Genomic DNA, 20,336 nt, shown 5'->3' on the forward strand with positions numbered 1-20,336 from the left:
ATGTATTTCCTTAAGTGTGTGCACCAGAAAGCTCCTTTAAGCAAAGGCCTAAAATTGAAGGATTCAAAGCCTTTTAAATAACTGCATCATCACCTCCCTGCCACCCCTAGAAAATGAGAAGCCTATTTCCACCATAGACCGAAACCCTGGGTTCTTTGCATGTTAATTACGGTTTAAAATCAAAGCACCGGGGCTGGAGAGATGGCTTAGCGGTTAAGCGCTTGCCTGTGAAGCCTAAGGACCCCGGGTCGAGGCTCGGTTCCCCAGGTCCCACGTTAGCCAGATGCACAAGGGGGCGCATGCATCTGGAGTTCATTTGCAGAGGCTGGAAGCCCTGGCGCGCCCATTCCCTCTCTCTCCCTCTATCTCTTTCTCTCTGTGTCTGTCGTTCTCAAATAAATAAATAAATAAATAAATAAATAAATAAATAAATAAATAAATAATCAAAGCACCGGCGTGTATGGCCTCCTGTCCTGTCACTGATTTTACTAAGCAGCTCCAGTCTCCTTTGTTAAAATTTAGACTATCCTACTGTGCAGTTGACTGTTCTTAAAAATCTACCCATTTTCACCTGGCCTGTTTTATGTTTGTTTGTTTGTGTTTTTAATCTATTGACAGCGTCACCTCACAAAACAATCACTCCCTAGCTGGGAGTGGGTCACATCTTTGATCTTCACGGACACTTTTCTTGCACTCGGAAAACGGGCTCTCTGTCTCCCCTCTCCTGCGTCCACTCTCTCGTCCCCAAAATTCTGAACCTTTCGTTCCACCACCCGGCTCGGCCCTGTCCTTTGTGGACCATGCCCAAAAGAGGCGGAGTTAGGAGCCAGGGTGGGATGGACCGCCAAAACTGGCCACCAAGGCGGGGGACAGATTACACCAAGACCGCGGCAGGCATTGTGCGTGGGCGAGAATGGGAGGATCGAGCGGGATTGGAGGGGGGACTGGGGGCGCTGGAGAGTCTGGGCTGCACCCGGGGACCTGGCCCACCCCTGCTGTCCCCGCCTCCCGCTGACACCCCCCCCCCCGCCCCGCGCTCTCTCTCTCCGCCTCCCTCCACCCCCCGCGGGCCGATGGTACGTTCTGGCTCGCTCGGGGGGAGCATAAAAGAAGGGACTCTGGAGGCCGAGCCCCTCCGACGTGGTGCCGACCCGCGCGCCAGGCTCGTCTCCGGGCCCTCGCTGCGGCGCGTGGGTGTCTCCAGATCGTCGCGGCAGCTTTCCGCAGGCTCGCGGTGTCCCCGCGCGTCGTGGGGGTGCGCGGTGCGGCTGTCTCCCCAGCGGGGACGGCGGTGGCGAGGCTCTGTCCCTCCTCCACCCCACCCAACACCCCCGGGTGTCCCCCGTCCCCTCCGCGCCCCCTGCCCGCCGTGAGCGCGCCGCCCGCCGCGCGCCATGGAGCCGACCGAGGTGCTGAAGCCGCGGACGCTGGCCGAGCTCATCCGCGTCCTGCACGAGCTCTTCGCGGGCGACGAGGTCAACGTGGAGGAGGTGCAGGCCGTCCTGGAAGCCTACGAGAGCGACCCCGCCGAGTGGGCGCTCTACGCCAAGTTCGACCAGTACAGGTGAGCGCGCCGCAGCCCGGGACCCGGGCTCTCCTCCTCCTCCGCGCGCGCGCGCAGCCGCCGGGCCCCGCTTTTCCAGCCGCGGGCGCAGCGGGCATAGCGGGCGAGCCGGCGTCCGGGGGAGGCCACCGTGGGACACACAGGTGTGCTACCCTCTCCAACCCTGCGCCCCGTTCCCCCACCGCTCGCGTGCAGCCTGGGGAGAGCAGCGTCCTCCTCTCTGGAGCGGTCACCTACCCCAGGCTGGACGTGCAGGGGACATCCCGTCCCCCTTACCCCCAAACAAGGCAAACGCTGTCAGCTGGAGGTCAGATGCTCCCGGAGAAAATCAATCAGGCTCCCGAAATCAATCACGCTTCCAAAGTCAGTCCATCTGCACCCCTGGAGCAGTTGAATGTCAGTGGCAGCTGTCCCCTCTCCCAAACCACTCCAGTCACTCTCTGATCGCTGTGGGGTGGGGAGGGGGTGTTGCAAACCGGGCACACCGCACCCCATTTTTTCAGCCAGGAAACTTGGGTCTTTTATCCTTGGCTCCCTGGATCTAGAAAACTAATGACCTCTGCTTCCCAGCGTGCTTGAGTAAGGCGTCCTGGGAGCCCCGGACCTTTGAAACCCGAGGTTAGTGGTTAAGAAAGAATGACGGGTCAGTCCTCTGGGGCCAGAAGTAAAATTCAGTCTCCATGGAAGCTTTGCGCTTTGCAGAAGGGCAGCCGCGGACAGACACTTAAGTCGCTGGGCTTGATGAGGTTGAAGCCACCCAGAGGTCGTTGACTGAAGGCAGGGAAGGAATGGAATGTGTCTTCCTTGGAAATAGTTTCTCTGGGCTGACTCTCCCTAACCTGTACGGTGTGTGATAAAGTTTTTGTCAGCTAGGGCGTTTCAATGATGTTTTAGTATTTAAAACAGAACTCTGATTGCCTACTTTAGAAGTGAGGACCGTAGGAATTTCCTCTGATTCCTGTCACTCAGTTTCTGGCCAGGTCCTGTCATGGCTTGTCAGTAGACCTACCAGAAGGTCCAGTCGTCTCTGTTTTCGCAAGCAATGACTGTGGCAAGAAGCGCAGGATGCCCTGCACAGGGTCTGTTCTTGAAGTTCCCATTGGCATTATTGTGCTAGAGCCCACACTCCAAACCGGGACTTCTTAACGTTTTTCCATTTGTTAGCCATTTTGGCCTGAAATAGTTCAGTGGTTAAAGGCACTTTCTTTGGCTAGAGAGATGGCTTAGAGGTTAAGGCGCTTGCCTACAAAGCCAAAGAACCCAGGTTTGATTCCTTAGGACCCACGTAAGCACTATATGGCACATGCGTCTGGAGTTCATTTGCAGTGGCTGGAGGCTCTGGCACACCCATTCCCTCCCTCCCTCCCTCCCTCCCTCCCTCCCTCCCTCCCTCCCTCTTTCTCAAATAAATAAAAATAAATATTTTTAAAGGTGCTTTTTTGCAAACCCTGATGACCTGGGTTCAATTCCACAGTACCCACATAAAACCAGATGGAGAGCTGGAGAAATGGCTTAGTGTTTAAGGCACTTACCTGAAAAGCCAAAGAACCCAGGTTGGATTCCCAAAACCCATGTAAGTCAGATACACAAAGGGGCGCACACATCTGGAGTTCTCTTATGGTGGCTGGAGACCCTGACATGCTCATTCTCTTTCTGTCTCTCTCTTTTCCTGCCTATTTCTCTCTGTCAAATATAGAATATCTACCCCCCCCCCTCTCTCTCTCCAGGGAAACAAAGTGGCAGATGTATCAATTTCATCATTTTTTAATTTAAAAAATTTGGGGTGCTGAAAAGATGGCTTAGCAGTTAAGGTACTTGCCTACAAAGCCAAAGGACCCTGGTTCAAATCCCCAGGACCCACATTAACCAGACGTACAAGGTGGCACATGTGTCTGGAGTTTGTGTGCAGTGGCTGAAGGCCCTGGTGTGCCCATTCTCTTTCTCTCTATATCTGCCTCTTTCTCACTCTTTCCCTCTCTTTCTTGCAAATAAATAAATAAATTTTTGAAAGTTATTTGCACGTGGGTGTATGCGTGAGCATGTGCGCCAGGCTCTCTGGCCACTGCACTTGAAAGCTTGCTTTGCTTCATACGGGTGCCTGGGGAGTTGATCCCAGGCCAGCAGTCTTGGCAAGGAAGTGCTGAGCCGCTGAGCCAGCGCCCCGGGCCCAATTTTACCATGGAGCAAAGCTGAAATTTGCAAACTAATGAGATGACTGGGCTTGCTTATCTTTACATAAAGTATGATATCTCAGCTGGGCATTTGATGCTGCAGGATGTCGAATATCTTTGCCAGTTTTTAGAGTTGCTTGAGATTTTGATTTTCTAATCATCATTATGAGAATTCTGCTTAACATACATATGTTGTAAAAAAAAAAATGGTTCAAATATCTTATGGCCATTTCAGAAATGGTTGGAAATTCTGACCTAATCCTAAGACAAACTTCATTTAATGACATTTTATGAAACTTAGGTCAGGAACTCGAATAGCAATTTTTAAACTTTCATTTACATTTACTTATTTGCATGCCTGTGCGCATGTGGGGGACGCACCAGGGTCTACAAACACACACCCATGCAGCTTTACATGGGTGGCTGGAGAAATTGAACCAGGACCAGAGGCTTTGCAAACAAGTGCTTTTAACCACTGAGCCATCTCGTCAACCCCTTCAAAAGCAATTTTAAAAATATGTGAGCTGGACAGAGTGGCACACGCCTTTAATCCCAGCACTCTACGAGGATCACCGTGAGTTCAAGACCACCCTGAGACTACATAGTGAATTCCAGGCCAGCCTGGGCTAGAGCAAGACCCTACCTCAAAAAATGACAAAAAATAATAATTAAATATTCCAATACAATACAATACAAGCCAATGATACACTAATTTGATATTGACGTGCTGAGGCATGATGGAAGAAAAGTATTTAAAGTCTTTGTTTCCTACCTAAGCTATATGTTTCTAGAAGAGCTGAAAACTGTATGTATAATAAAATTGTAAGTTGTACCATACAAGATTTGAAGCTAAACAGATGTATTGATGGATTGCACACTGCAAAGTGCACATATGTTGTATGTTCCCAACCAAGAAAGTAGTGAAGTCACATGATGCAGCCCAGGCACGCACTGCCAGAAACTGATTTATTACCTTTTGCATTTGATTTTTGTTGTTGTTTTTGATTTTCGAGGTAGGTTCTCACTCTAGCCAAGACTGACCTGGAATTCACTGTGTAGTCTCAGGGTGGCCTCAAACTCACAGTGATCCTCCTACCTCTGCCTCCCGAGTGCTGAGATTCAAGGCATGTGCCACCATGACTGGCTTGTTGCATTTGAGTTTGAATTAATGTGCATTTTACTACTGCCAAGTACCTTGATGACCCCACATTCAGTTAGGGAACCCACAGTTTAAGAAGCCAGACTCCAATCCACTACTCAACTTCCTCTAGACAGACTTATTATAGTAGCAGATAGCACCGGCCAACTGAAACTAACCAGAGTAAGCTATAACAGCTCCTAATACTTAAAACAAGTATTTCCAGGGTCTTTGCACTGGTCTTCACTGACAAACCAAACGTTGGATTGTTGGATCCAGGTCATAGCTCATGGCAATCAAGGTGTAGTCCTGATGTCGCTTGAATGGGCAGTGGGGAGAGCAGAAATGAGTTTTGTAGTGCTTTGGCTCACAGTAGGTGCCTGGTACTCTGAAGCATGCTGATCTGTGACCTTGGGGTCAGGGGCAATGCAAACTATGCACCAGTGTGCCCAGATAGTGAATTCTGTAGAAAAGGACTCAGTTGACTGCGATTTAAAGGCTGTGTGTACAGCCCCTTGCTGGGTCATAAAGAGCTACAAAGTAAGAAAGACTAATTCCTAAAATACAAATACATACAAAGCAACTCCTGGGTGGATCCTGTTTGCAAGCACCCAGCCCCGAGCCTGGGGGAGGGGAAGAGGGGCTGGGCAGGAGGGAAGCGGCATGAAGGACACAAGTTAACTGATGACCAAGTGAACAAACACCACCAGACAAAGTGTGGACCTGTCCTGAAATATGGCAGCCTGAAAAGAACGCCACTGCCAAACTTTGCTAGTGAGATGGTAGCGAGAGCACCCTTTGGACCAAACAACAATTGCAAAATTCATTTGTCACCACGCATGGTAGGGGTACGCTAAAAAAAAATAGCTGTTTGGGGGTTGGATTTTTTTTTTTTTTTCTGCCAATCATTTGTTTCTTCTGATGGTAAAAAGTTTAGTATTCTAACCTAATGTAGCCTTTGTTCTCATACTTAGGTCAATCCCCAACTTATTTGTGTGGAACTTTTCATTATGAATGCTTTTGAATGTGGTTTTGTGTCTGGCCTTTAGTAGTAAAACTAAGGAGAATTCTAGAACAGCTATTAATGAAACATTGTTTCTCAAGTCCCACTTTGCTACTGGAAGGAAAAGAGCCCAAAACAATAGCAACATTCTTTCCTGGAGTAATAACTCACTTTCCAAATACCTTCTGTGGGAAAGTTACTTTTGGTCAGTTTGAGACTGATAAACAGAGAAACATGGCATTTGGAAATCTTTCTCCTGTTACCTCAGTAAATGCAGTAATTCAAAATACAGAAAGGTCACAAAATACAGAAAATTCAAAAATCAACTGAAAACTTTTTTTTTTATTTGTGCTGGATTTCTAATTATAAAACCATATTCAAAATTCTTAGAAGTAGAAAACTTATCATTTAGTAGGGTAGAGGAGATAGCCCACTGGCTAAAGGCATTTGCTTGCAAAGCCTGACAGCCCACGTTCATTTCCCCAGTACCTACGTAAAATCACATGCGCAAAGTGGCACCTGGCTCTGGAGTTCATTTGCCATGGCACAATGCCCTGCCTGACACAATCATTCTCTCCCTCTTTCTTTCTCTCTCTCTCCCCGCAAATAAATAAATATTTTTTAAAGAAATTTTATGGGCTAAAGAGATAGTTAAGCGGTTAAGGTACTTGCCTATGAAATGGGAAGCCTAAGAACCCATGTTCAATTCCCCAGTATCCACACAAGCAAGATGTACATGGTGGCACATGCATCTGGAGTTTGTTTGCAGTGGCTAAAGGCCCTGGCACACCCATTCGTTCTTGCTATATTTGCCTCTTTCTCTCTCAAATAAATACTGTTTTTAAAAAACCTGTGAATATGTTTTTTTTTTTTTGTTGTTTGTTTGTTTTTTAGGTATACTCGAAATCTTGTGGATCAAGGAAATGGGAAATTTAACCTGATGATTCTATGCTGGGGAGAAGGACATGGCAGGTAATATCATAATGATTCATCAAGGTTTTCTTTTCCTTCTTCCCCCTCCTTCTCCTCTTCCTTCTTTTGGAAGTGCTAAGAATTAAATCCAGGGTCTCACGTATACTACGAGGCAAATGCGATATCACAGGCATACACCCCAGTCTATTCAAGATATTTCTTACAACACTTGGCCCATCATATAGTAACAAGGCTAGCAACAGTTTTCCAAAACTAAAACATCATATTTTAGAGCTGTTTATTGTCCCCTGATCTCAGCAAACCTTCCCATGATAGTTAGCATGGAGGGCTCAGGCATATGCTATGTATATTAAAACTAAATCCCCAAATGAGCAGTAACTTAAAGGTGGCAAACATTCACCTTAATTTAACCCCTCTGTCTTTTATGGAGTTAAACTGTTTATGCAATTGTGCTTAAACCTGACCTTTGTGGTTGAGGTATGTAAACAAGTGTGGGACCAAAGACCAAACCAGTATGATTTCAAGTCAGAAAAACACTTCACAAATTCAGAATATTTCTCTCTACTTCTAAGTGATTGTTTAGCTTCTTTGCCTAACTAGAAATTGTCCTTTAAAAATTAGTTTCTTGAGCCGGGCGTGGTGGCGCACGCCTTTAATCCCAGCACTTGGGAGGCAGAGGTAGGAGGATCGCCACGAGTTCGAGGCCACCCTGAGACTACATAGTGAATTCCAGGTCAGCCTGGGCCAGAGTGAGACCCTACCTCAAAAAACCAAAAAAAAAAAAAAACAAATTAGTTTCTTGTTACATTGTACTAATTTATCTTATTAACAACTGAACTGAATATTATTACCTTTTAAAAGAGAGATTTCTCAATTTTCAGTAAAAAACAAACAGACAAAAAAACCAGTGTAGTCCCATAGTTGGGAAGAAACAAAATGTGATTTATAAGGCTTTAGAAAGTTAGATCTTTAGAATATATTTATTTACTCATATGGGATTGAATAGTGTTTATTCATTCTCTCAAAATTTTTTGAAAACAGGAAAGGCTATAATGTGGACTCAGGAAACATGTATGTATATATGTGTGTACATATGTGTGTGTATATGTACATGCATGTATGTATGTACATATACATATATATATATGGTTTGTTAATAGAATTAAACATAAAATAAAGGCTAAAATATACAAGTTCATATATTGTATTTATAGTCATTACTGCTTCCTATACCCAGAATTATCTGACCTAAGATTACATGAATAAATCCTTTTTACCTTAAATGCAGTTTGTTTTCTCCCATCAACAATGGGAGGTAATCACAGGTAGGCTACCCTTAACCTACACACGGCTAACATTATGTTAAGTTAACCTTGCATTATACTTTTAGGATGACAGCATATGCATACCTTCTCATGACCTCCTAGAAGGAAGAAAAAGCTTAGGGGAAAAACATATTAATTTACTCCAGTGTGGTACAGTTATTATAGACTATTATCCTTATTCTTTTTACAATTTCTCTACTATAGTTTTGTTCTCATGCTAGAGATAGAACCCAAGGCCTCACAAACTAAGCAAGCACCTTCTACTTTTAATATGCTTTCATAATCAAATTCTAGCTCAGCTTAAATGAATTATTAAAAGCCCCATTTTTGTTAGTGTTGCAGTACATACTTACAATCATAGCACTAAGGAAGCAAAGGTCAGAGGATCATCCATCCCAGGCCAGCCTTGGCTACATAGTGAGACCCTGCTTCAAAAGAAACAAAAACTCAAAAAAAAAAAAAAAGAAAAGAAAAGAAAAAAGGCAAATAAAAGGTTTTTAGTTTTTATGTTTTTATTTAAATGTTTTTTTTAAATTTTTTTATTTATTTATTTGAGAGCGACAGACACAGAGAGAAAGACAGATAGAGGGAGAGAGAGAGAATGGGCGCACCAGGGCTTCCAGCCTCTGCAAACGAACTCCAGATGCATGCGCCCCCTTGTGCATCTGGCTAACGTGGGACCTGGGGAACAGAGCCTCGAACCAGGGTCCTTAGGCTTCACAGGCAAGCGCTTAACCGCTAAGCCATCTCTCCAGCCCATAGTTTTTATGTTTTTATATCAAATTAGCATAACAATTAAAAGTAACTCCTCGGGCTGGGGAGATGGCTTAGTGGTTAAGACACCTACCAGCAAAGCCAAAGGACACTGGTTCGATTCCCCAAGACCCTTGTAAGCCAGATGCACAAGGTGGCGCATACATCTGGTGTTCATTTGCAGAGGCTGGAAGCCCTGGCATGCCCATTCTCTCTCTTTCTCATTCTCTATCTCTCTTCCCCTTTTTCCCTTTCTCAAATAAATAAATAAAAATAAAATATTTTTAAAATAACTCCTCTTTAGCAGAGGATAACATCAAAACTGAAAGAAAACATCCAGAACTTTGTTATGGATATGTTATTATCATGCCATGAACAATGTTGAGTTATAAACTGATGGATTTTTAAAAATTCATGTAAAGACTGGCAAGATGGCTTTGAGGGTAAAGTGCTTGCCACACAGCATGAGGGACCTGAGTTTGGATGTCTAGTACCCACATAAAGGCCAGTCGTTGTGGCATGTGTTTGTAATCCCAGTGCTGGAGAATGGGGGACAGGAGAACCTTAGCAGCATCTATGAGCTCTAGGTTCAGGGAGAAACTTTGTATCAAAAACATACACTGGAGAGTGACTGGGGAAGACCCCCAACATCAACCTCTGGCCTTCACACACACATACAGGTGTGCAGACACATACAAACGTGTATACACACACCACACCCATATACACACATGAAAGTAAATAAAATAGATTGTGTTTTAAATTCACGGGAAATGGATTGAAGCCTAAGAGGCATCCTCGTGATAATGTGCGGGGCTCCACTGCAGGCTGACAGGCTGGTGGGATAACTCCTGAATTCGACTGTCGTTCTGTGTCTACAGCAGTATCCATGACCACACGGACTCCCACTGCTTTCTGAAGATGCTCCAGGGAGACCTAAAGGAGACATTATTTGCCTGGCCTGACAAAAAATCCAATGAGATGACCAAGAAGTCTGAAAGGACCTTGAGGGAGAACCAGTGTGCTTACATTAACGGTAACGACTTACCCTTTCTCTTAAGGACAAGCGGGAGAAGCTGAACTCGTATTGGAAACACTGGTTACTTAGCATGTGTACTAAAAGCCTCCATGTCATTTTAAGAAAAACACTTGGTGAATGACCACAATGGTCTTATTTCCCAAGGTTCTGCATCTGGGTTGGACTCATTTATTCAGAACATGTACCTGCAGATTACTGTTCACTGAAAAATCATTTACCTGCCAAAACTTAGAACACAGAATAGAATATGAAATTTACCTCTTGTAGTCTTTCAGCAAAAGAGTTACCACTGATTCTTGGGAGGGGAGGGGACAGTGCCTCAGTGATTACCAGTGACCCCACTGAGGAGAGCCCTCAGTGGAATGAGGGCTGGGGAGAGGAGACATTTGCAACACATTCATATATTAATGTTCTCAATTTAAAAACTAAAGTTTGGGACCAGGCATGCTGGCACATGTCTTTAATCCCAGCACTTAGGAGGCTCCGGTAGAAGGATGGCTGTGAATTTGAGGCCAGCCTGGGACTGCAGAGTGAGTTCCAGGTCATTCGGTGCTAGAATGAGACCCTACCTAAATAAATACAAAAATAACTAAATAAATTTGATTTTTGAAAAGGCCAGACAGAAAAATAAGAGTTTTATCCAGTGGGAAATGGTGTAATGTTTTGTGGTAGAAAATGTAAGGTCGTGTTCTGGAACTGATTAAGAACATTAGCTAGTGCTTATTTTTCTAAAATGCATACAGCAAATCTAAGAGTCATCCCTCAAGGGAAATTATTGGGCAGTGATCTATAGATATTTTACTAAAAATGCATTCTTTCCCTTAAAGATCTTGTGAGATAGACCAAATACTTCTCAGGAGAGGCAGTGTTTTCTTTCTGTATTCTAAAAAAAAAAAAAAAAAAAAAAGACAGTGACCTTCCAAAGGCTCATTAAAACATATGAGATCCATAATTTTGTATTCTCATCTGCAGTTAAGATTGCCCACACATCTGAAGGTTAAATAACATGTCTGAATTCACTCCAGGTTTAAATGGGACCCAGGATTTTAACCCAAGCAGTTTGATTCCAAACATATGTTTTTAATCAAGATGCCTTCCTACTTATATAAATAAAGTATTACATAGAGTTTCTCTGGCTGATCCAGTTCTTCCTTCATATATCTTACAGTCTAGTGTTGGCTTTGTTACTTGGCCCAACTTTGTTAGATTATTAGTTTAGGAATACAAGTCACATACAAAAGGTCCAATTGTATGAGAAACTTTCCATTCACAATGCAAAGATGTTTCCTATGTGATAGGAAATTTTAAATTCATTTTCTCAAATACTTGAGGGCTGCTATATTTAAGGCATTCCAGATTTACAAAAACAAGAAGACAGCTAAAAGCCTGTCAGAATAACCACTTTAAAGTAGAATTAGTCTTTGAAAATACATTAGATCTTGAAAAATAAGTAAGTGTTGTCAGGGGTTCCCAGTGGAAGAGGCTGTAACAGCCACATGTGGAAGGGGAGGGGAGATGCAGGCTGGGGACAAGGGCTTTGGCAGGTCCTGAGGAAGTGAAAGGCCAGAGCTCTGCTAAAGGAACAGCAGTGGTCACCGGCTCCAGTGAGACTCTCCTGTTGTCTTCTTTGCCATAGAAATTTTGAATTTCAACTGAGCAAAGTGGCACCTTTGATCCCAGCACTTGGGAGACTGAGTTAGGGAACAGAGCTGCAAGTTCAAGGCCAGCCTATGGCTCTAGAGTGAGTTCCAGGTCAGCCTGGACTAGAGTGAGACCCTACCTCGTGGGGGGAAAAACTGAAAGAAATTGTGAATTCTAGTTTCTATATATTTTTGCCAACCAACAAAATATTGTGAGAACTACACTAAATATTTCTGTAGTTTAATTATTTATGCATATAATTTTTTGGTTTTTTTTTGGGGGGGGGGTAGGGTCTCACTCTAGCTCAGGCTGACCTGGAATTCACTATGTAGTCTCCAGGTAGCCTCTAACTTACAGCAATCCTCCTACCTCTGCTTCCCAAATGCTGGGATTAAAGGCATGCACCACCATGTCCTGCATGTATATAATTTTTAAAAATATTTCATTCATTTATTTGAGAAAGAGGCAGAGAGAGAGAGAGGGAGGGAAAGTGAGAGAATGGGTGCGCCAGGGCTTCCCACCACTGCAAATGAACTCCAGACACATGCGCCACTTTGTGCATCTGGCTTTACTTAGGTACTGGGGAATTGAACCTGGTTCCTTTGGCTTTGCAGTCAAGTGCCTTAACCGCTAAGCTATCTCCCCAGCCCATCATATATATATATAACTTAAAGCTACAAGTTTTTAGTCTCTGATTTTTGCAGACTAAGGGTGGAGATAGGTGGCAATCAGGGGGAAGATATTTCACGAACAGGGGAGTGAGTCTGTGACTGAAGACACAGTCCCTGCAAAGGGTAGACACTTCAGCAATGGAGGCAAAGGGAGGGGAGGAAGGAAGGCTTGGAGAGGAGGATACAGCAAGATCAAGAAGGAGGCCTGCCAGAGAACCTTTCTTCCGTCAGCAGAGCTGTCGCTTTGGTTAGCAGTCCACAGCACTGAGTGGAGAAGAGGGGGAGAATTGGGGCAAAGACCACGGTGCCTGTTGCAATTGGCAAAAGGTCACTGGGCCTGGACTTAACTGGCCTTGATAAAAATCACCAAGAAAGGTAAAGTGTTACTGTGACATAAGGTACATCAGAAACACAAAGGAAAAAGAAGGAAAGATCAAAATATAATAATGAAGATGCAAGATTATTAACGGCGTTTCATGATGAACCTCGGACACTTCTAAAGAACGGGCAGGGTCTTTGCCTACGGGATTGTCTATCACAAACCGCACAGTGTGTGACCCTGCAATTAAAGAAGCAGTGATCTGTATAAACAGCAGCCCCTAGGTACATTGGATGTTTGAATACAATTGTGCATAAGCAAGTTAAGCAGTAAAGTAAAGGAATCAAAGTATTTGTATATGTGAAGAGTAGGTCCCAGTCTTCGAAATAAGGAAAATGGAAGATCCCGAGCGTTTTAACTTGTTTAAAGGTAGCCTGGCTGGTCACTCTGGCTTGGAGTGGACCCTACGGCTTCTGGGCTTTGGTTTTATTTGTCTTGGTTTTGGGTGTTTGGAGAAAATGTCTCACTCTGTAGCTCTGACTAGCTTGGAGCTCACATTAGGTAAACTAGGCTAGAGTAGAGCTCATGGTGATCCTCCTGCCTCTCCTACCAAAGGTTGAAATTGTAGGCATGTGCTATGGTGTCTCGACTTCACATTAGTTTTATTTACCAGGAGTAATAGCACGCTAAGTAATTCTTTTTTTTTTTTTTTTTTCTTTTTAAAATCTTCTTATAGATTTTTTTTTTTTTTTTTTTCTGGAAGTAGGGTCTCGCTCTAGCCCAGACTGACTTGGAATTCACTATGAAGTCTCAGGTTGGCCTTGACCTCCCAGTGATCCTCCTACCTCTGCCCCCCAAGTGCTGGCATTAAAAGTGTGCACCACCACACCCAGCTAAGGTATTTCTTGTGACTGGTGCTGTACAGATCGGTTGATTTCTAGGCCAGGGCTCAGCCAGAGATCCCCCTTCCGCGTCTTGGTGAGCTTTCCCTTTTCCTGAGTTGATTTCCTGAGCTCACGTTTTCTTTGTTCCGGTTCAAACCGTGTTTTGCTGAACATATTGTCCAGTGGCTCTATAAGAAAGGAGTCATGGAAGGCAAAAATTTTATTAGGACTTACATATCTGAAAACCCCTGTAATAACCCTTGCAACTTGATAGGTAATTTAGCTGATATTGATAGTCACCCATTAGCCCATTAGTCATTAACCCTCAAAAGTATTAAAGTAATCACTTCATCTCTAAGTTTAGAGTGCTCTTGTCGAAAATGCAACAAGATTCTCTTAATTTTTTTTTTTTTTCGAAGTAGAGTTTTGCTCCAACCCAGCTGACCTGAAATTCACTCAATAGTCTCAGGGTGGCCTCAAACCCACAATGATCCTCCTACCTCTGCCTCTGAGTGCTGGGATTAAAGGTGTGCACCACCATGCCTGGAAAATCTTTTTATTTTTTAAATTTAGTATTTATTTGTAAATAGAGAGAGAGAGAGAGAGAGAGAGTGTATGGACATATCAGGGCTTCTTGCCACTGCAAACAAACTCCAGACACATACACACCACTTTGTATATCCGGCTTTACGTGGGCACTGGGGAATTGAACCCAGGTAAGCAGGCACCTTCAACTTCTGAGCCATCTTACCAACCTACTATTCTTTTAAATCTTTCTATGAAGCTTTTTTTTTTTTCCTCCAGCACTGAGGACCAAACCCAGGGCCTTGCTCTTGATAGGAAAGCACTTATCCACTGAGCTAAGTCCCCAACCCCCTGAATGTCTATTTTTTGTTTTTGGTTTTTTGAGGTAGGGGTTTGCTCTAGCCCAGGCTTACCTAGAATTCACCATGTAGTCTCAGTGCTAGGAGTTGAACCCAATGCCTTGTGCCTTGCAAGCAAACACTGTACCACCAAGCTGCATTCCTAGGCTTCTTTATTCTCTGAAATGGGAAAACAGTTGGAAAGATGCACGAACGTTTACATGCATATCACTGTAAGAGCAGTTCAGGGCTGGAGAGGTGGGTCAGCAGTTAAGAGCACTTCCTGTGCCAGGATGAGGGCCTGAGGAGGTCTGAGAAATCATTCAAGTTTGATTCCGCAGGACACACAGATAGCTTGGCTTGGCCATGCATCTCTGTAACCCCAGTCCCACAGGAGAGCAGAGAATAAGACAACAACAACAACAACAAAAACCCAGCAGTTTAATTTTAATTTATATTAATTCCATACCTATCACTGGTAATGAAGATTTTAAGCAGTAACATTTTTCCTTCAGCTAATGTCTTCAATTCTTTGTCTTTTCTCCTCTCTCTCATGCTTGCAGATTCTATTGGGTTACATCGAGTAGAGAATGTCAGTCACACAGAGCCTGCCGTGAGCCTTCACTTGTACAGCCCACCTTTTGACACATGCCATGCCTTTGATCAGAGAACAGGGCATAAAAACAGAGTCACCATGACATTCCACAGCAAATTTGGAGTCAGGACTCCATTTGTAAGTACAATTTCCCATTTGTAAGTACAACTTCCGTGTCCTAGGGTTCAATGCCTTGTGGGTTGGCAACATTACACTGCATGCCTTGCTTTTATTGTTGTAAATATTATCGGAACATTACAAGTCTTAAATCGTATTAACAAATGACATAACTTTAACAACATAATGAAAGTTCACTATGTCCCAACATTCCGTAATTTTTGGAAATGATATATTCATTTCTTGTTACTTTTAAAAACTAGATGCAAAGATCTTTTAAAATATTTATTTGAGATAGAAAGAGAGAATGGGCATGTCATGGCCTCTTGCCACTGCAAATGAACTCCAGATGCACATGCCACTTTGTGCAACTGGTTTACACGGGTACTGGGGAGTTGAACCTGGGCTGTCAGGCTTTGCACACAAGTGCCTTTTGCCACTGAGCCATCTATTCACTTAGATGCAAAGATCTTATTAAGAAACTTCAAGGAAAAAAAAAAAAAAAACTTCAAGAGCTGGAGAGATGACTCAGCAGTTAAGGCATTTGCCTACAAAACCTGATGACCTGGGATTTGCGTCCCTAGTACCCACATATGCCAGATGCACAGAGTGGCACATGCATGTGGAGTTTGTTTGCAGTGGCTAGAGGCCCTGATGCACCCATTCTTTATCTCTCTCTCGCCTCTCTGTCACTCTCTGTGTGCAAAGAAATAAAATATATTTTTTTAAATTTTTTATTTATTTGAGAGCGACAGACACAGAGAGAAAGACAGATAGAGGGAGAGAGAGAGAATGGGCACGCCAGGGCTTCCAGCCTCTGCAAACGAACTCCAGACGCGTGCGCCCCCTTGTGCATCTGGCTAACGTGGGACCTGGGGAACCGAGCCTCGAACCGGGGTCCTTAGGCTTCACAGGCAAGCGCTTAACCGCAAAGCCATCTCTCCAGCCCTAAAATATTTTTTAAGAAGAAGAAACTTGAAGATATGAATTAGGGAAACGGCTCCATAGATAATGTACTTGCTGCATGAGCTGAGTTCAAATCCCCAGAACCATGTAAAAGTCTGATGTGGTGGCAGGCATCTAAGCTCAGCCATGCCTGTGGACAAGAAGGGAAGCAGAGACAGCAGCTAAGGGGGCGAGCCAGCCTACCTATCGTGGCAGTGGACAGTGTGAGCCTGCCTCAAAGGAGGTGGGAGCTAAGGACTGGTACCCAAAAGTTGCCTTCTGATGTCCACATGCCCGCCGTAGTAGGCATGCATCCCCCACCCCCGCATCATGCACACACAACACACACTCCCAAAATAAATAATAAATAAATAAAATATACTTACAAAAAAAAAAAGTTCAATGTGTGTGTTCCTTCCTAAAGATAACAATAATCAATAAGTCATGTATGTTGAAACTATTGTTCTTTTTTTTTTTTTTCCAGTATCTTTTTGTTTTTTCTTTTTGGTTTTTCGAGGTAGGTTCTCAACTCTGGCCCAGGCTGACCTGGAATTCACCATGTAATCTCAGGGTGGCCTCGAACTCATGGTAAACCTCCTATCTCTGCCTCCCGAGTGCTGGGATTAATGGTGTGCGCCACCACACCCAGCTGAAACTATTGTTTTTTTAAAAAAAATATGTTATTTTTATTTATTTGAGAGAAAGTGACACAGAGAGAATGGGCACTTCAGGACCTCCAGCCACTGCAGAAGAACTCCAGATGCATGTGCCACCTTGTGCATCTGGCTTATGTGGGTCCTGGGGGATCGAACCTGGGTCCTTAGGCTTCACAGGCATTTCTCTAGCCCTATTGAAACTATTCTGGAACTTGTGCAAAATTTTCTTGCTGTCTGAGGCATGATGCGATTTAGACCATGAGTAAACAAGAATTTGCTACATATGAACATGTTTCTTTTTGAGGAACATATATTTTTACCGCCCCCCCCCAAAGATAACCAACACTATCATGCTATAGTTTTGTTCTGCCTCTGGCAAAATAAATGGGAATAGTCTTTACTTAGTACCTGGAGTGTCTAGCAGTGGTGCCCAAGACCGACCCTCAGATAAGCCATTGCCCTGCTGTGCCCTCGTCTGCCCTCTTCTGAACGCCGGGAGACGTTCTTCTCACAGGAGCAAACCAACAACACCGCATTGCCACGGCCAACTGTGGATGTCCTGCTCGGAAAAACAAGCCTGCTTAGATGCTTCTGTGAAGATGCTCACACAACTTCCTTTTTCTTTTCCTATAGCCAACTTCAGGTTCACTGGAGAACAACTAAGGCGAACCGAACCCAGCTCGGATTTGGTTTCAAGTCTGCAGAATGTTTGCCTTGGACGGAAAGGCTGCCGGCCACTTGCTGTGCAGTAGCAGCTCGAACCAGCCCCCTACTTAGACCTGCTGCCCGGCCGATGCTAACGCTAAGCATGAGTAAGCGAACAGCCGCGCTCCGAGCTCCTTGGAAGAAAAATACCATTAAAGAGAAAATCTTGTGATTTTTTTTTTTTTTTTTAAGGCTAAATCAAATTCCCTTTTTATTCTGTCCTCTAATTCCATTGAAACGACACTGGCTGTTCAATTGGGTTTGGGTGGAGGGCGGGGGGTAAAGCCATTGGAAACACTTTGATCTCCGAGCTATAATTATCAATAAGTAAAAACAAGACACTACAAACTATCAAATGCTTGTTTTGTTACCTAGAGAACTAAAGGTAGAAATTTTTAATATACTTTGTATGTTCTTTGAAGAGAAATTTTTGCATCTGTGGATTTTATTTTTTCAATCCCACTTTACAAATTCCTAGGCTATGGAAAATAGAGAAGCGTGGGGTGGATATATGGCTAAGCAGTTAAAAGCACTTGCTTGCAAAGCCTGCCACTGCCAACCTGGGTTTGATTGCCCAGTACCCATGTAAAATGCACAAAGTGGCACATGCATCTGGGGTTAATTTGCTGGAAAATAGAGAAGCTTAAAGTAGTTTGTCACTTGATAATGAAGGGCAGAGGGTTAAGAAATGTGCGTATACCCAAACCTCCTACCAACCAAAACGTAAACTCACATCTAATGTGTCTCATGATCATAGGCAAAGATTTTGTACTACTGCCAAAATTGCCAAATAACTTTAATAAAACTGGATTTTAGCAAAATTTGAAGTTGTCTTTCTGATGTGACAAAATCTTCTCATAAAGCATACTTTTTTAGATTAGATTACTAACAGCAATGTGAAAGAACATTTAGTTTGTGTGTGTGTGTGTGTGTGTGTGTGTTTTTACTGGGGATCAGATCACCAAGGGATTCTTGCATTGCAGGCAGGAAGTCCATCACTGAGCTATATTCCATCTCAAAAACTGCTTTTATTATTTATTTTGTTTTTTCGAGGTAGAGTCTTGCTCTAGCCCGGGGTGACCTGGAGTTTACTATGTAGTTTGAGGCTGACTAACTCAGTGATCCTCCAACCTTTGCCTCCCGAGTGCTGGGATTCAAGGTGTAGCACCACCACACCTGGCTAAAAAAGATGCTTTTACGACACAAGAATGTGAGGGCCCAAAAGCAGCATTCCGAAGTAACTGTTGGCTTCCAGTGTTTCCACTGTTGGCCAGAATACCAACACAGGGGACATTTTGCCTGAAAACTGTGTGTCTGTGTTTATCTGTGTTCAAGCATGACCTCGTTTCCAACATGTAAAGTTGGAGATTTGACAGATGGCAAAGATTTCTACTGTATTAACAGTGTGAAGTGTCTAGCAATGCCAGCCTGCATTACACTTTCCTGAGCACCTACTGGCTCGGGTCTCCCCTTAAAGGGGCCATCCTTCATCTGCTGCAGCCCCAATCCGCTTGTGTCCCTTGGGGTTCCCCTCAGAGTGTGTGCGTCTGAATGTGCTACCCTGACTTAGACAGTTTTCTTAATATCTGTCACACCCAGTATATTACCTTCGGACTCCTACTTAGAAAGTAAAGTCTGAAAATTTTTTCTGGAGGACTCTATGTAAACTGTGTTGTTTTAAACCCTCAGAATTATAGCTTCGCTTAATTCTCTGACACTTACTGAATATTGACCACATAATAAAGAGTGTTAGAGATGATTTGGACATACCAAGAAAATTAGTGCTGAAGAAGCAAGCTTCATGACTCACACACTATTGCTTTTCTATTGAAAATCGTGACACAAACAGCACCCTAAAGCAAGATAGATTACTGAGGCAGACAAGCTGGGGAGTACTTTAGGGATGCACTTGACCAACACTTCCTTCTTCTAAAGGTTGGACTCGAACAACCTATTTGCCACCTGGGACCCCCCACCCCCGACGCAACACCTGCACCAAGCTGTATATACACCCCAGTCCAAACAATGAAAGAAATTTCTCCTCCCCTTTCAGCTATTACGTGTGATCACTCTATATTCTTAAATATTTTGTTTGTTTATTTATTTATTTGATGGAGGGAGAGAATGGGCGCGCCAGGGCCTACAGCCACTGCAAACAAACTCCAGACGCGTACACCCCCTTGTGCATCTGGCTAATGTGGATCTTGGGGAATCGAACCTGGGTCCTTTGGCTTTGCAGGCAAATGCCTTAACCTCTAAGCCATTCCTCCAGCCCAGTCTGTTTTCTTAAGTTTTAAGAAGAAGAAAAAAATAAAAAACATTTACTGTCGCATGTCTGTTCAACTAGGCTTAAGTATGATTAAAATCAGCAGCGTGGGGGAAGGGATGTGTACAGGAGAGAAAAGAGTATGCACCTTGAGGTTGTCAGTCACACAGAACGTTACCCAGACTCTGCCTCTAGCAGCCAATGCCTCATGCCTGTGGACTCCCTAAAAAGGAGCCCTGGGCAATAACTAGGACCCTGAGTACTTCCCCTCTCAAGCGGCTCACTGTCCCTCTTGACAGTTGAATGCAAACCTTTATAATCACTTCACTTTTCACAAACTTCTTGCTGCTTCATTACTTGTTCAATTCCTTCAATTCTTTGAGAAAGAGGCCAAGACCCTGGGAACACCCAAGAGACTCTGGGAACACTAGGGTAGCATTGTAGTCAGCAGTCTGACAGCCTCACAGTGTAAAATCGAAGTGGAATCAGGATTCATCCCTTTCTAGGGGTTCCGGGCTGGATCTGTTACTTGCTTTTGGATTCTTCCAGCCTCGTGACTGTCCCCTTCCATCTCCAAAGCCAACGATGGTGGGTTCGGTCCTTCCTCTCTCTCTGATGACCTTCATTTTCCTTTTCTGGTCTGAAGGACACGGGCTTAGACAATGTCCCCTTCATCTCGAGGTTATGCCCTGAACCCTATCTCTTGCCAGAGACATTTAAGGGCAATGAGATTGGGATGCAGATGTGT

The 20,336-nt window shown here is 44.0% G+C and overlaps 1 protein-coding gene across 2 annotated transcripts; it reads left to right on the top strand.

Annotated features, from left to right (window-relative positions):
* The first annotated feature begins 1,379 nt into the window (after positions 1 to 1,379).
* On the top strand, positions 1,380 to 18,143 carry Cdo1 (cysteine dioxygenase type 1). 2 transcript variants are annotated; one of them, XM_004651563.2, is made up of 5 exons: positions 1,380 to 1,564; positions 6,771 to 6,848; positions 9,769 to 9,923; positions 14,868 to 15,037; positions 17,251 to 18,143. In XM_004651563.2, exons 1-5 carry the CDS (start codon positions 1,395 to 1,397, stop codon positions 17,278 to 17,280), a joined length of 603 nt encoding a protein of 200 aa, XP_004651620.1. In that variant the 5' UTR covers positions 1,380 to 1,394; the 3' UTR covers positions 17,281 to 18,143. The 2 variants fall into 2 exon arrangements, with proteins under 2 accessions (XP_004651620.1, XP_044989755.1); XM_045133820.1 differs by having other exon boundaries at positions 9,772 to 9,923.
* The last annotated feature ends 2,193 nt before the right edge of the window (positions 18,144 to 20,336 follow it).

This window comes from Jaculus jaculus, chromosome 14 (genome assembly GCF_020740685.1).
Source record: "Jaculus jaculus isolate mJacJac1 chromosome 14, mJacJac1.mat.Y.cur, whole genome shotgun sequence".
In the NCBI taxonomy this organism is placed as follows: domain Eukaryota; kingdom Metazoa; phylum Chordata; class Mammalia; order Rodentia; family Dipodidae; genus Jaculus; species Jaculus jaculus.